This window comes from Impatiens glandulifera, chromosome 1, assembly GCF_907164915.1.
Source record: "Impatiens glandulifera chromosome 1, dImpGla2.1, whole genome shotgun sequence".
Taxonomy (NCBI): domain Eukaryota; kingdom Viridiplantae; phylum Streptophyta; class Magnoliopsida; order Ericales; family Balsaminaceae; genus Impatiens; species Impatiens glandulifera.
In genome coordinates this window covers 51313246-51326767 of record NC_061862.1, presented here as the reverse complement: position 1 = coordinate 51326767, position 13522 = coordinate 51313246, and the positions used below count along the sequence as shown (strand labels likewise).

General features: G+C 27.8%; 2 protein-coding genes across 2 annotated transcripts; both read right to left on the bottom strand.

Annotated features, from left to right (window-relative positions):
- On the bottom strand, nt 1–1019 carry LOC124920971. The gene is made up of 2 exons (XM_047461563.1): nt 737–1019; nt 1–664 (listed from the first exon to the last, which is right to left on the bottom strand). Exons 1-2 carry the CDS (start codon nt 1010–1012, stop codon nt 32–34), a joined length of 909 nt encoding a protein of 302 aa, XP_047317519.1. The 5' UTR covers nt 1013–1019; the 3' UTR covers nt 1–31.
- A 9272-nt stretch (nt 1020–10291) lies between these two features.
- On the bottom strand, nt 10292–12544 carry LOC124928068 (L-type lectin-domain containing receptor kinase VII.1-like). Its single transcript, XM_047468603.1, has one exon. The coding sequence runs from the start codon at nt 12518–12520 to the stop codon at nt 10445–10447; it is 2076 nt and encodes a 691-aa protein (XP_047324559.1). The 5' UTR covers nt 12521–12544; the 3' UTR covers nt 10292–10444.
- Nucleotides 12545–13522: the final 978 nt, after the last annotated feature.

Genomic DNA, 13522 nt, shown 5'->3' with positions numbered 1-13522 from the left:
AAAAACAAAAACAACAACAATAACAATTAGTTTATAATGCAAACACTGCATATTGCATTCTAGGCAACATCTCCACCAAATCAACAGTCAACATGGATGACCTAGCCACCCTACCAGTCCACTCCGACCACCTGCTCACGGTGGCCGGATCCAACATCTCGGTCGCCGTCGCCGCCAACCACTTAGCTTCCATATATTTCTGTCTCCTCCAAGGACCCAAATGCATCTTTTTATCCTTCATACATTTCTTAGCAGCTAAACACAACATCTTTATCAAACTCTGTAATCTCTTTATCTTCCCAACAAAAACTTCCGGCAACTTATTAATCAGCTCTTTATATTCTTCACTTCCTTTCGCCATCTCAAACTCTCCTCTGAAATTCAATTCAATTACAATCACTTTCCCCTCTTCAATTACACCCAAATATGTATGTTCCCCTGCTGGGATTTCATTCGAGCTTTTCCATTTTGATTTCGAAACAACACAATTGAATCCGGCGAGTCTCAGCCGACTGGAAACTTCTCTCATTAAACAATTTCTGCAACCGCCGGTCCCCGACCGGCCACAACAACAGTAGTTTCCGGTCACCTGTAGTTCTTTCAGGGATTCGTGGGTGGTGGAACGGATTCTCGATTCAAGAGAAGTTGTTCTGTATAACGTTGACTGTAACAAAAATGAAAATCCATAAACAACTATTCAAAGATTCAATCAACAAATTTAAAAAAAATCACTTACTCGAAGAATTTGGTGTTGTTTATCCCAAAACGCTTTATCATCCTCTTCATCACCATTATTCTCCTCTGTATCTTCAATTTCTCGATAGCCGTTGCTCGCCGGCGTCGGCACCGGCGAAACATTTTCATCGAGGAATTCGAACACTGTGTCCGACAAATTCATAACAGAGGAGTTAGAATCAGATTCCTCGATGACACAATTAGATGGGTATTCGCCGCCGCACATAAGAATCCGGTTTCTCGCCGGAATCTTGTTCAGTTTTCCGGTCATACCCATTTTTTCTCCGTACTGTTCTGGAAACAATCATATCGGGAAATGGGTATTTAAGGTTGGGTTGGTGGGTCCTACAAGAGACACGTGGACGAACGAGACGCCGCGTGTGACAGCTAAGCAAGTGAAACACGGTGATTCATTGGATCGGACAGAGATGATCCACGTCATCATTATTGGATAATCCTTGGAATATCTCTAATACCATTATTATTTATTAGGGCTTGTTTGATATTGATTATTTAGGGGAACTTTTTATTGAATTTGAAAAAAAATAAAATTTATTTAGATTTTTAATTCGTTACATTTTTATAATATTATTTTACATTTAAAATTAAAATATAATAAATAAATAAATAAATATATTTTATTATTTTAGTTGATAATTGAATTATTGAATCGTTAAAAATAAATATCATAGATATATAAATTTTGGGTAAAATTTTAGAAATAATCCTTTTTGGATTTTGGCTATTTGAATCATCTTTCTATTATTTTTCATATGTAAAAGTGTATTGTTTAGAATATATTTCAAATTTAGAATATTCTAAAGATGAAATAAAATAATTTTATTATTATTATTATTATTTTCCATGTAGATCGAAGAAATTCTAAATATAGCTGACAGGGTGTCTAATTCCATTAACAATAATTATATCTATTTCTAAAAACAAAAATTATGATTTTAATATGAAAATGAAGTGCAAATAAGTACATTTTATTGTTTGTCATTCAGGTAAAAAATATCTGCACAATATTATGCATAAGCACCACATTAACTACAATAAACATATTTGTGGTGTTTTTTTTTTGCACCAAAAGATATTTTAATATGATTATGATTTGTTATTTCATTTATTCGCATTGAGTTCTCAAGTAACAAAAATGATATTTTATTTTTCCCAATAGTCTAATTATAAAAGCACAAATTTTCTTTTTACCATTAACATCGATCAAACATCAAAAGTTTAAGGTTTTTTGGAATTTGTTTTTATTTAAAATCTAACACTCATCTTATATATTTTTTCACCATCAAATTATTTAACTTTTTTTAAATATAAAAAAATATTATATTAATTCAACCAACTAAAACTCTAAATAACATATTTAAAAAAAAAATCAATATCAAACCAACTATGAGATATGTACGATAAACCCGTTATGGCATAAAAGAGATAATATATATTTGCACGAAATTATAAGAAATATAATATATTCACTTAAATTGAAGTGATAAATTTTATACTAAAAATATCAAATTTTACTAATTTAATTCATATTTTAAATATTTTAAATTGAAGTTGAGAAAATGAGATAATTATTTAACTTATTAAATTTTTAAAAAATAGAGAATAAAATATATTATCAATAAAACTGATTTAATATGAATTATTAAAATAAAATGAGATAAAAAATCAACAGAAAATTGCATTTGGTGAATAGGAAATAATAGTGTATAAATAAAATAAATATAAATTTGTTAAATTTTGGGACCTAAATAACGTCACAGATGTTGACGTTCCAGCTAACGATTCATAGGATTACCCGCAGTTTATCTTGACTATGCACATTTAAAAGAAGAAAATTAATTAAAAACAATATTGTTCACAATAATAAAGAACATTCATCATGTGCTAATTTTATAAAAGGGTTATTTTATAAATGCTATTACAGTTTTAACTTTCTCAAATGGAGAAATTTATTATATTTTGGATTCACAAGATAATTTAATTTTCTAGTTTTATTAAAATTGTGTTTTACATGACAAATAAAAATATATTGTTTTGTTATTAGATAGAGTTTAGGGTTTCTATTCCTAAATATTATCTTGGGAATATCTTCTTTACTTATATTTGGGGATTCATATATGACCAATTTATTACAATTTTATTAAATAGACTGGAATTTTGAGTTAAGTTATTTGGGGCTTAAACTATTAAATTTGAATTTTTTTAGAAACGATTATGTATTAAATGATGTGACATTATTTTATTTTCTTAATTTAATTGACACATTTCTTGTTGAATAAAAAAATCAAATTAAGAGTAGAGTTACTTACACAAACATTCTTCAATTTTTTTTTTTTTTTTTTTTTCTATTTTCATAAATTGTTTAAACTTCTAGTCCACTCTATACAAGAACGCATTAGAACGCTTTGGTTGACGATTCTTTATTCTTTTCTTACTCTTTCTAAAATAGAATTTTTTTAAACTCGGTAATTCACGGAAAATTAGAGATTGGTACATCTTCTCCAAGATGACAATATCTTTCTCCTCTGCGACTAGAAGTCAACCATTTGTTTGGATGATACTGATACAAAAGCCCTCTACTAACGGCTCATCCGACTACAGTAGAGCGGAAATCCCCAAACTCCTTGTTTCTTGCTGTCATTCAAGAACAACCCGGCTATAAAATAATTGTTACTAATTCCTCGATTCCCTCGCTTTCTACTTCAATGATTGACAATTTAAAAGATCCAACTCAATAGAATGGGTTTTGTCCTCCTAGTTAAATACCCAATTTGATTTGGTATGTATTTTATTTAAGCCCATATTATATAATATAATATAATATAATATAATGTGAATGAACATTATTTTTCAAGGTTTTTTTGAACAGAATAAGAAAAATAGAGAGAAGAGAGAACATATAGAGATATCAGATTCAAGGTTTGGATAACAACTAGAGAATATTTCCCGGAGTTTGCACCATTTGATTGACTTTAAACATTGACAACTTGTTGTTAGTTTGGGGTTACGTTCTAAACGGTGAAGATATGTATTCTAAGAGTTCTAAGTCAATCCAACATTAACTCATAATTGCATAAATAGTAATTATATATAATATAAATTGTATAGAAGTATAAATTATAATGATGTATAAATAGTAGAGTAGTATAACTTGTATAGATTATTAATGTTTGATATGAATTATAAGAAATGATATAAGTTGTATATGGTTTATAATTTTATGTTTGATATATAGTATAAGTCATATGAATATGAATTTAAAATTATTATTATTATTTATATTTACTTACATTATAAATAATATTGTTTATTATTATATTGTTATTATTTAATATTTAATGTAATTTTAATTAAAATATAAATTGTAAATTATATTTATTTAATTTTAATGTTATTAATAATTTTAATAAAATAAACTTATAATAAAAATAATATGTAAATTACACAATATTATTTATAATATAAGTAAATGTATAAAATAATAATTAATAAAATTATCGTTATAAAAATAAATAAATATTTTTTAATTAAAATATTGAACTATTTAGATAAATATATATTAAAAATAATAATAATAATATTAAAATTTAAAAAAATATATTTAATATATTATATAATATTAATAAAGAGTAGAATGAGAAATTAAAAATGAACTCATGTAAGAAAAGTACGTATAAGAAAAGTATTGTACCTAGAGGACTAATCATAATTTAATATCAAATATAAATTATATAGAGATATAAATTTATATCAATAGTAAAATTTTAACCAACATCATATTAAAATACTATTAGTATAGTTTATACTATACCAATAGTAATTTAATAATATTGATAAATGATAGTAGATTGTTAAGTGGCATGTTCAAGTCCCGTGATTTATTACTCTTAATTTGAAGAGATTTTTTCACGCTAAAATTTGTTTTGCATTGTCTTTTTTTATTTCATTTTGTTTTGTTCATCTCTTATATTCAATTTATTGGGAAAGTGTTATGTTTTGAAAAATACATTATCTCATCAAAGTGTTATCAGATCTTGGTTTTATTTGAATAATGGAGACTAACACATCCAGAAAGGTAAACTTGAATGACTTTAATTATAATAACTAGAAGTCTAAAATAGAAGATTTACTATAAAAAAAGTTTTCATTTACTAGTGTTTTCTTTAGTTAAGCCTATAAAAAAATGTGGATGATTGGAATTTTTTGCATAAATAAGTATGTGGTTATATTCGTCAATGGGTTGATGACAATGTTTTAAACCATGTGAATTTTATTACTGAGGCTCGTACTCTTTGAACTAAACTTGAATAATTGTATGTGATTGATAATAACAAATTATTTTTTATAAAACAATTGTTTTCCTTAAAGTATAAAGTTGATTCTATGATGACTTGACCATTTGAATACTTTTGTGGGAATTATTAATTAATTGAAGGCGATGAAATTCAACTTTGATGACGGGATATATGGTTTATGTTTACTTGATACTCTACCTAAGTCATGGGAGACTTTTAGAATAACTTTATCCAATTCTATTTCAAATGGTGTTCTCTCAATGTATTTAGTAAAAAGTAGTGTGTTGAATGAAGAGATGAGACGAAAGACACAAGATTGTTCTTTACAATATGAGGTCTTGGTTACAAAATCTAAGGGGAGAAGTAAATGGCGAGATATAAGTAATTGTAGTAAATCTTGTGAGCCTTCTTATAAGTGGGCAAATGTTAAGTGTCATCATTGTGCCTAAAGGGCCATATCATGAAAATTTGTTGTAAATTTAAAAAGGAAAACACGAAAAAAAATCAGAACACAACCACTATTTTCAACCACAAAGAAGGTAAAAATCATGATGTTGCTATTGTTGATGATTTCCTTATTATTTGTTATAATGGTGTTGAGAATGATAATGTGTCGTGTGATGATATTGATTGGATTGTGGAGAGTGGTGCTTCTACTAATGCTACATCACAACTATTTTTTTCTTAACATAGGAACATGGTGATTTTGTATTGTTTGTATGAGAAATATTAGTCAAGCTAAAGTAGTTTTAATTGGTAATGTTCGTGTTGAGATGATTAATGTGACCATTCTTATTCTAAAAGGGGTTAAGCATATTACTGATATTCGTTTCAATCTTTTATTGATTGAAAGATTGGAGGATGAAAGTTTTGTAAGTATTTTTCTGGTGATGAATTAAAATTTTAAAAGGGATAATGGTTGTTGCTAAAGGTATTTTTTTTTTGATTTTGTATATATATATTTTTTGAAATATCTAAATGTTAGATCTCATATTAGAGCTTGTTTGATGTTGATTATTTAGGGGAGCTTTTTATTGAATTTTAAAAAATAAAAATAATATTTTTGATAAATAAATAAGTTATTTAAAATTTTAATTAGTTGAATTGTTATAATATTACTTATATTTAAAATTTAATATAAATAAAATAAATATATTTTATTATTTTGGTTATTGTTAAAAATAAATATTATAGATATATAAATTTTGGGTAAAATTTCAGAAAAATCTTTTTTTTTTTTTAGTTTTTGGTTATTTGAATTATCTTTCCATAATTATTATTATGTAAAAGTTTATTGTTTAGAATACATTTTTCAAATTTAGAATATTGCAAAGATGAAATAAAATTGTTTTATTATTATTATTATTATTCCACATAGAACAAAGAAATTCTAAATATAGCTGCCAGGCTGTCTAACTCCATTAACAATAATTATATCTATTTCTAAAAACAAAAAATATGATTTTGATATGAAAATGAAGTGCAAATAAGTACATTTATTGTTTGTCATTTAGGTACAAATATCTACACAATATGATGCATAAGCACCACATTAATTACTACATACTTGTGGTATTGTTTTCCCATAAGATATTCATATAATATGATTATGATCTATCAGTTCATGTATTCGCATTGAGTTCTCAAGTAACAGAAGGATATTTTATTTTTCTAATTATATCTTACCGGAGTGATAAGTAAGGGAATTTGGGGAGAGGAATGAGAGTGAATCATGTGTCACTACATTACCTGCTAAAAAATGATAAGGAGTGAAGAGAGAGAAGAGAGAAAAAATTGTTATTTTTCAGTCAATCAAATTATGCCACGTCATCCCCTCTCAATTTTATATCCCAAATTTTCTCCCCAATCATTTCTAATATTCGCAAAAAATTTCTTTTTACAATTAATTATTTTTCAACATCAAAAATTAATTTAATGTAAAAACATTTTGGATTTGTTTATATTTAAAATCTAACATTCTTGTCTTATATTTTTCTACTATCAAATTATTTAATTTATTAATTAAAAATTAAAATATTTATAAATTTTATAAAATTTAAAATTTAAAAACAAAATAAGATTATAATATTCCAACCAACTAAAAAGTCTAAATAGCATATTTTTTTTTCATCAAATAATTTTATTTGTTTATAAGAACTCACTCATTTTTATCAAAAAAAAAATATCATTATTAAACAAGCTCCTAATATGAGATGTGTGAATTGTGATTAACCGGTTTTAGTATAAAACATATAATATATATATATATATATATATATATATATATGCTAATTTGCATGAAATTACAAAAATATAATATATATTCATTTAAAATCAAGTGTTAAGATTTTATTCCTAAGGAAATAAATGTCACAATTCTTATTTACAACCTTTTAAATTAAAGTTTTGGGGTAATGAAAATTATCATGTTAGCTTTCTAAATAAAATAAAAAAATAGAGAATAAAGTATATTATCTATAAAACTGATTTAATATGAATTAGTAAAATAAAATGAGATAAGAAAAATCAGCAGAAAATTGCATTTGGTGAATAGGAAATAATAGTGTATAAATAAAATAAATGTGAAGTTAAATTTTGGGACCTAAATAACGCCACAGTCGCTGGATAGATAACCCACAGGCCACAGTTTATCTTGACTATGTACACATAAAAATAAAAATAAAAATAAAATGATTAAAAAATATTGTCCACAATATTAAAGAACGTTCTTCATGTGCTATATTTTAAAAGGGATAATTTAAAGCTATTAAAGTTTTAAAATTTTCAAATGGAGAAATGTATTATATTTTGGATTCACATTTATTTTGAAGATGTAACCTGAAAAATCTTTATTCTGAAAAAGTTTGAGATTCGAAAAATTTAAACATAGTTTGAATGTTAGAATATTTTTTAAATAAAATATTATTTTAAAAATTCTTAACATTTTAAAATTATTTATAATGATAAGTAATTTCTGATCAATTTTAAATAATTTTTTAAATTTGAAATAATCAAATATCTATTTATTACAGAAATATTTATTTAAATTAATTAAAAACAATTAATTTAAAAGATTATTTATTTGATAAAGAGTCACTTTAAAATCAATAAAACATACATATACAAACACATTTTTAACTAGAGTTTCGTTTTGGTTCGTAATTTTATGATACTCGGAAAAGGGCTTTCACGCTTCATCCTCCGTTTTAAAAACGATCTCTATTTTATAAAATCTTGGCTTTTAAAAAATTGATTCTATAACATTTTATTTTAACTAATTATTTTTTCGGTTCTTGACATGAACATGTTTTTTGCGTATTTAAAATTATAACAAGAATATTTATATCATGGTACATGTTGCGGATGATGATGACTAGGGAGGAATATACCTGAAGAACATCAGTTTGTAAAGACATTAGGGCTTACAAATAAATCTCAAACGAGCCCTTATCAAAACATTTTTTATGAAAATATTCTACAACTATTTTGAAATATTTTTCTATTTTTTGGGATTTTTAAAAAATGGTTTATGATCCCAAAATTACAAAAATAATTTTGAAAATTAAAATTTGCAACCAAACAAACCTTAGGGTCGGGACTCCATCGGTCCTGGTTGCGGGATTCTTGGTCGGGGTGCTAAAGCCTCCCGTTCCTTAGGCTAGAATCCTCGGTTGGGTGCAGATGTCCTTTGGTCGGGTGCGGAGGTCCCTCGGTTGGGGTGCTGAAATCGTTGGTTGGGTGTGAGATTCCTCTATCTTGGGTGTGGGAATTCTCAATCGGGTGCGAGAATTCTTGGTCCTAGTTGGGGAATTCTCGGTCGGGTGCGAGAATTCTCGGTCCTAGGTTAACCCTGACTAACTTTGTCAGTCCTGAGTGTGAAGAACACTCGGTCTTAGGTTTAGGAATTTTTGGTCCTAGGCGTTGAAGATTCTAAGTTGTGGATGCCGATGTCCCTCGATCTTAGGTTAGCCATGGGGATAACTTTTCTCGGTCTTAGGCATGAAGAACATACAGTCTTGGCTTGACCCAGGATAAATATCCCGATCCTCATGAACATCAAAACTGTAGATTTTGCAGTTTTGTTTAAGGCTCGGATCCTTTGATCCAAGGGCATGGGCTCCCAGAATCATTATGAACATCATCTCGATGTGTCATTCGACCGGAATGATATTCCATTCAACCAAAACAGTTTTGATGTAAAAATTGAATTTTTGATTTTAGGTTTATTGAAGTGTAAGAATTTGTCAATAGCTTCCTTATATTTCATATGATTGATAGAAACCAAAACATTAACATTGACTGTTCGTTTTGACCAATTTAAGAAACTAAAATCTCATTTTTTATGAAAATATTGATTTTTGACCAAACATGATCGGAATGGATTGAAACTGGTCAAAATAGGTTTCCAACATCATTATATAAACGCAACGTGATATATTTATCACGTCATATTTCTATAGATTTTTTTTTATATTTTTTGAATTTGAAATCTAAAACTTATTAACTTAGGTGGTTAATGGTGATATATTGCAGTGAATATGTCTAAAGTTAAAGGTTTATATGTATAATTTTTAATTTTTTTTTTAATTTAATCAATTCAAATTTTTTAAACCGATTAACCTGCAAATTAACATTCTCACATATTTATTCTTAAAAAAACATGTTCTAGCATAAACATTAAACATTGTTAACTATTTATTAATATTATGAATGATGGGGAATATATGACATTGATCAGGGAACTAAGTCATGCAAAATTGTAATAATGTGTTTTAAGCATGTTTGACATGGATTATTTGAAAAAAGTAAAAGTTAAGATATGAAATCAAATTAAATCAAATCTTAGAAAAAGTGGAGTTTTTAATATTATTAAAATTTTACTTATTAAAATTTTATAAATAAATAAAATTAATTAATTAATAAATTAGGTTATTTAATAATTAAAACAAACATGTCCCAACTCCAATTAAAGTCAAACAAGATTATATTAAGCTTATATTAGATAAGTTTTCTTATTAGGAATATACTAAATTCAACCAGATTGATTTATTCTTCTTTTTTCAAAATCTTCATTAATGAGGTTGAATGGTCACTCGATTACCTTTCTATCGTACAAGTTTGAATTTTTTCTTGGTCAGCACAATTATAGTATTAAAAATTAATAGAACGTAAAAATACTATAACTACTTGTCATCTTCATAAATAAAATTTAAGATAAGTTTGATTAATTAAACAATAAAAAAGAAAGAAAACTTGAATTTAATTTCACCCATATACAAATAATTTAATATTCCAATACAAATTCAATCAAATGACAAAATAGTAGCGCCAACATAAATTGCAAGATTTCATATCTACAATGTTATAATTTAAAGTCTTCATGACCAACTAGACTATCTAGGATCGACATTAACATCGGACAATGTTAGAGACATAGAAATCGACATCGCCTCTCTAATCTCCTCAAACGTCGGATGTTGCGACGACCCACTCCTCGAACTACCTCGATCCCCCAAAACCGATATTCTCAATCCCATTCCTATACCACCAATAACATCCGAACCCTCGGTCTCGGACTCATCCATTGGATCATCCAACACTTTCACCACTTGTCTCATTGTTGGCCTCAAACTCGGATCTTGATTCACACACATCAACCCTAAACCCATCACCCTTTCAGCTTCCTCCTTATTAAACTCTACTGCATCCCTAATCCTCTCGTCAAACGCGTTCCAAACATCTCTTCTCGCCATTATCTCCAATATCCATTCAACTAAAGGTTGTTTCCCTTCCTCTGTAGGCCTACGACCGCATAAGACTTCCAGAATAAGGACACCAAAACTGAAAACATCGGTTTTAGTTGAAGCCCGACCCGATCTAACTATCTCTGGGGCTAAGTATCCGATTGTCCCAACAACCCGAGTCGTGTTGGAAACTTCACCATTAGCTTGCATTCTAGCTAGCCCAAAGTCACCTAATCTACCCTTCATTTCTTTGTCTAAAAGAACATTGCTTGATTTAATGTCCCTATGAAGGACTTTAACTTCCCAACCTTCATGTAAGTACAAGACACCATGAGCCACATCTTTCAAAACCCTAATCCTATCTTCATAACCTAGAAACGACGTCGTTGAATCAAATATTTTCTTCTCCAAGCTTCCATTTTCCATATAGTCATAAACTAGAATCAAGCTTCCTTTCTCTCTTTTACACCAACCTCTTAATCCCACTAAATTCCTGTGTTTCAACCGCCCAAGGCTAGCGATTTCCGACAAGAATTCCCTCATCCCTTCATTGTTCTCGTTTGGAAAGATCTGTTTAACGGCTACCTCGATCCCTCCTAGGATTACACCTTTATACACTTTTCCATTTCCACCCATTCCAATTTCATTCTTCTCTGAAAACCCTTTCGTCCCTGAAAAGATCTCATGATAAGATATCTTATGTGGCCAATACTCAAGTTCCCATTCTTCCATTTCGTCTTTCTCTTTCGCTATCCTTCTCTTACGTTTGATAACAAACAGAGCAAGAACAGAGACCAGTACGATGAAAATGAAGAGGCTAACGGTCATACCTGCTATAAACCCTTTTGTTTTGTAAATCGGATCTTTGGGTATAACAAACGATGGAAGCCCAGTTGTGATTAACTCTTTGTAAAGAGAAAAATTCGAATTGCTGAAACTCCAAGCTAAAATGTTATGACTTTGAACTAACTGACCAGTGGCTGCAGTAAAACCAACATACATTTCATCTTCAACAACGTTTGATAAGTTGAGAGGAATACTTATCAATGGCCTGTTCGGTCTTTTTTCTCCTGCAATAGCCATAGTCACGTTTAGTTCTGAATCTGCAAAATCAATCCAAACCTGATAATTTCTCCCGTTATTCAATGATAACTTCTTTAAATCACCATTTCCATCATCTGTAAAATAACCAGCTGTATGAGATTTAATTGAAGTCAACGAATTAACATCAACACCCACATGATTATCATCTATATCCATAAACTCCTCGTTCTTAAACACATCAAATTCAACACCAAATATATGAGTATCAGGGTTTCCATTAACTGACCGATTAAGAAACCCTAAATTCTGAGCCGGGTTTGCTTTTTTCATTCCTGAAAAGGGGACTAACAGGAAAACAAGGCCGTGCCCTGGAAGAACTCCTTTGAAAGGACCCATTGCAAAGATGAAGGAAGTATAAAAGGGAAGAACAAAAGAAGATGAGTTAACTTGTTTGGTGCGAATCTTGAATGGGTAAAGGGCACGACCCATTGAGAATCTTGTGTGATTTGTTAAGGTGAGGATGTTGGATTCAGTGGAGGCGATGCCGTAAAGTGAGAGGTTGGAGGGATGAAAACCGTTGAAGACGAAATCTATGGCGATTATGGGTTGGAGAAAGAGTAGAATTTGAAGTATAGAGAGAAGAAGAAAGAGAAGAACAGGTGGTTTCAGGGGATCCTCCATTGTTAGATAGCTCAAGGAAGAAACTATGGAGTTTTCTATTTACATATATTAATATGTTTTAAAGGTTGTGATTATTTTGTCACGGCCTTACAAAATTGAGGATAATTTTATAATTAATTCTATTGATATGCTGCGGCGGGACCCTTTTTAAACTTTGTTTGGTTATTAATTAGTCATTACCATATTAGTAGTCATCTTTTTCGGTAGAGTTCATATTTACAAATTTATAACGCTGGAACATTTTGTTTTTTTTTTTATATTTTTGATAGGGTTTGCTTGGTTTAACGTTTATAAGTCCCACGGGTTTACCTAATAAAATAAGCTGCTACAGTAACTTTGCGTAATAAGTTCACGCAAAAAGTTACAATCAAACACATTTTTGCGTTTAAATTCAATTTAAGATTATAATCTAATTGTTTAAGATTATAATCTCAACGTCTCCCTCATCATTTTTTAATATTTTTTAATATTTTTTTTATTCATTATCTTTCATTTATTTTTAATTATTTTATTATTCTTTCTCATTTATTTAATCTTTTTTAATTATTTTATTTATTCTATCTCATTTATCCCATATATTTATAATATTTTTATATAAAATTATTATAATAATTTTATTTATTATTTATAATATATATATCTTAATATATATAAAATATTGAAGCAAAATATGAAATATAAATAAACTTGGATATTTTTTATTTATAATTATAATTTTAGTCTAAAATACTTATTATAATTAAGATGAATCTCGAAATAAATAATAATATTAAGAGTGTTAGAATGTTTGAAAATAAATTGATAATTGAAAAATTGGGCAGCGTGAAAATGTGAAAAAATATATTATTAAATACTTTTATATATATTTATATATTTTTCTATCATATTTATATTAAATATATTTAAAATTATATATTTATAAAAATTAATATATTCATGTCATTTATTTTAAAATATTATTTTTTAATTTAAGTTATTTATTAATAATTAAAATTATATATT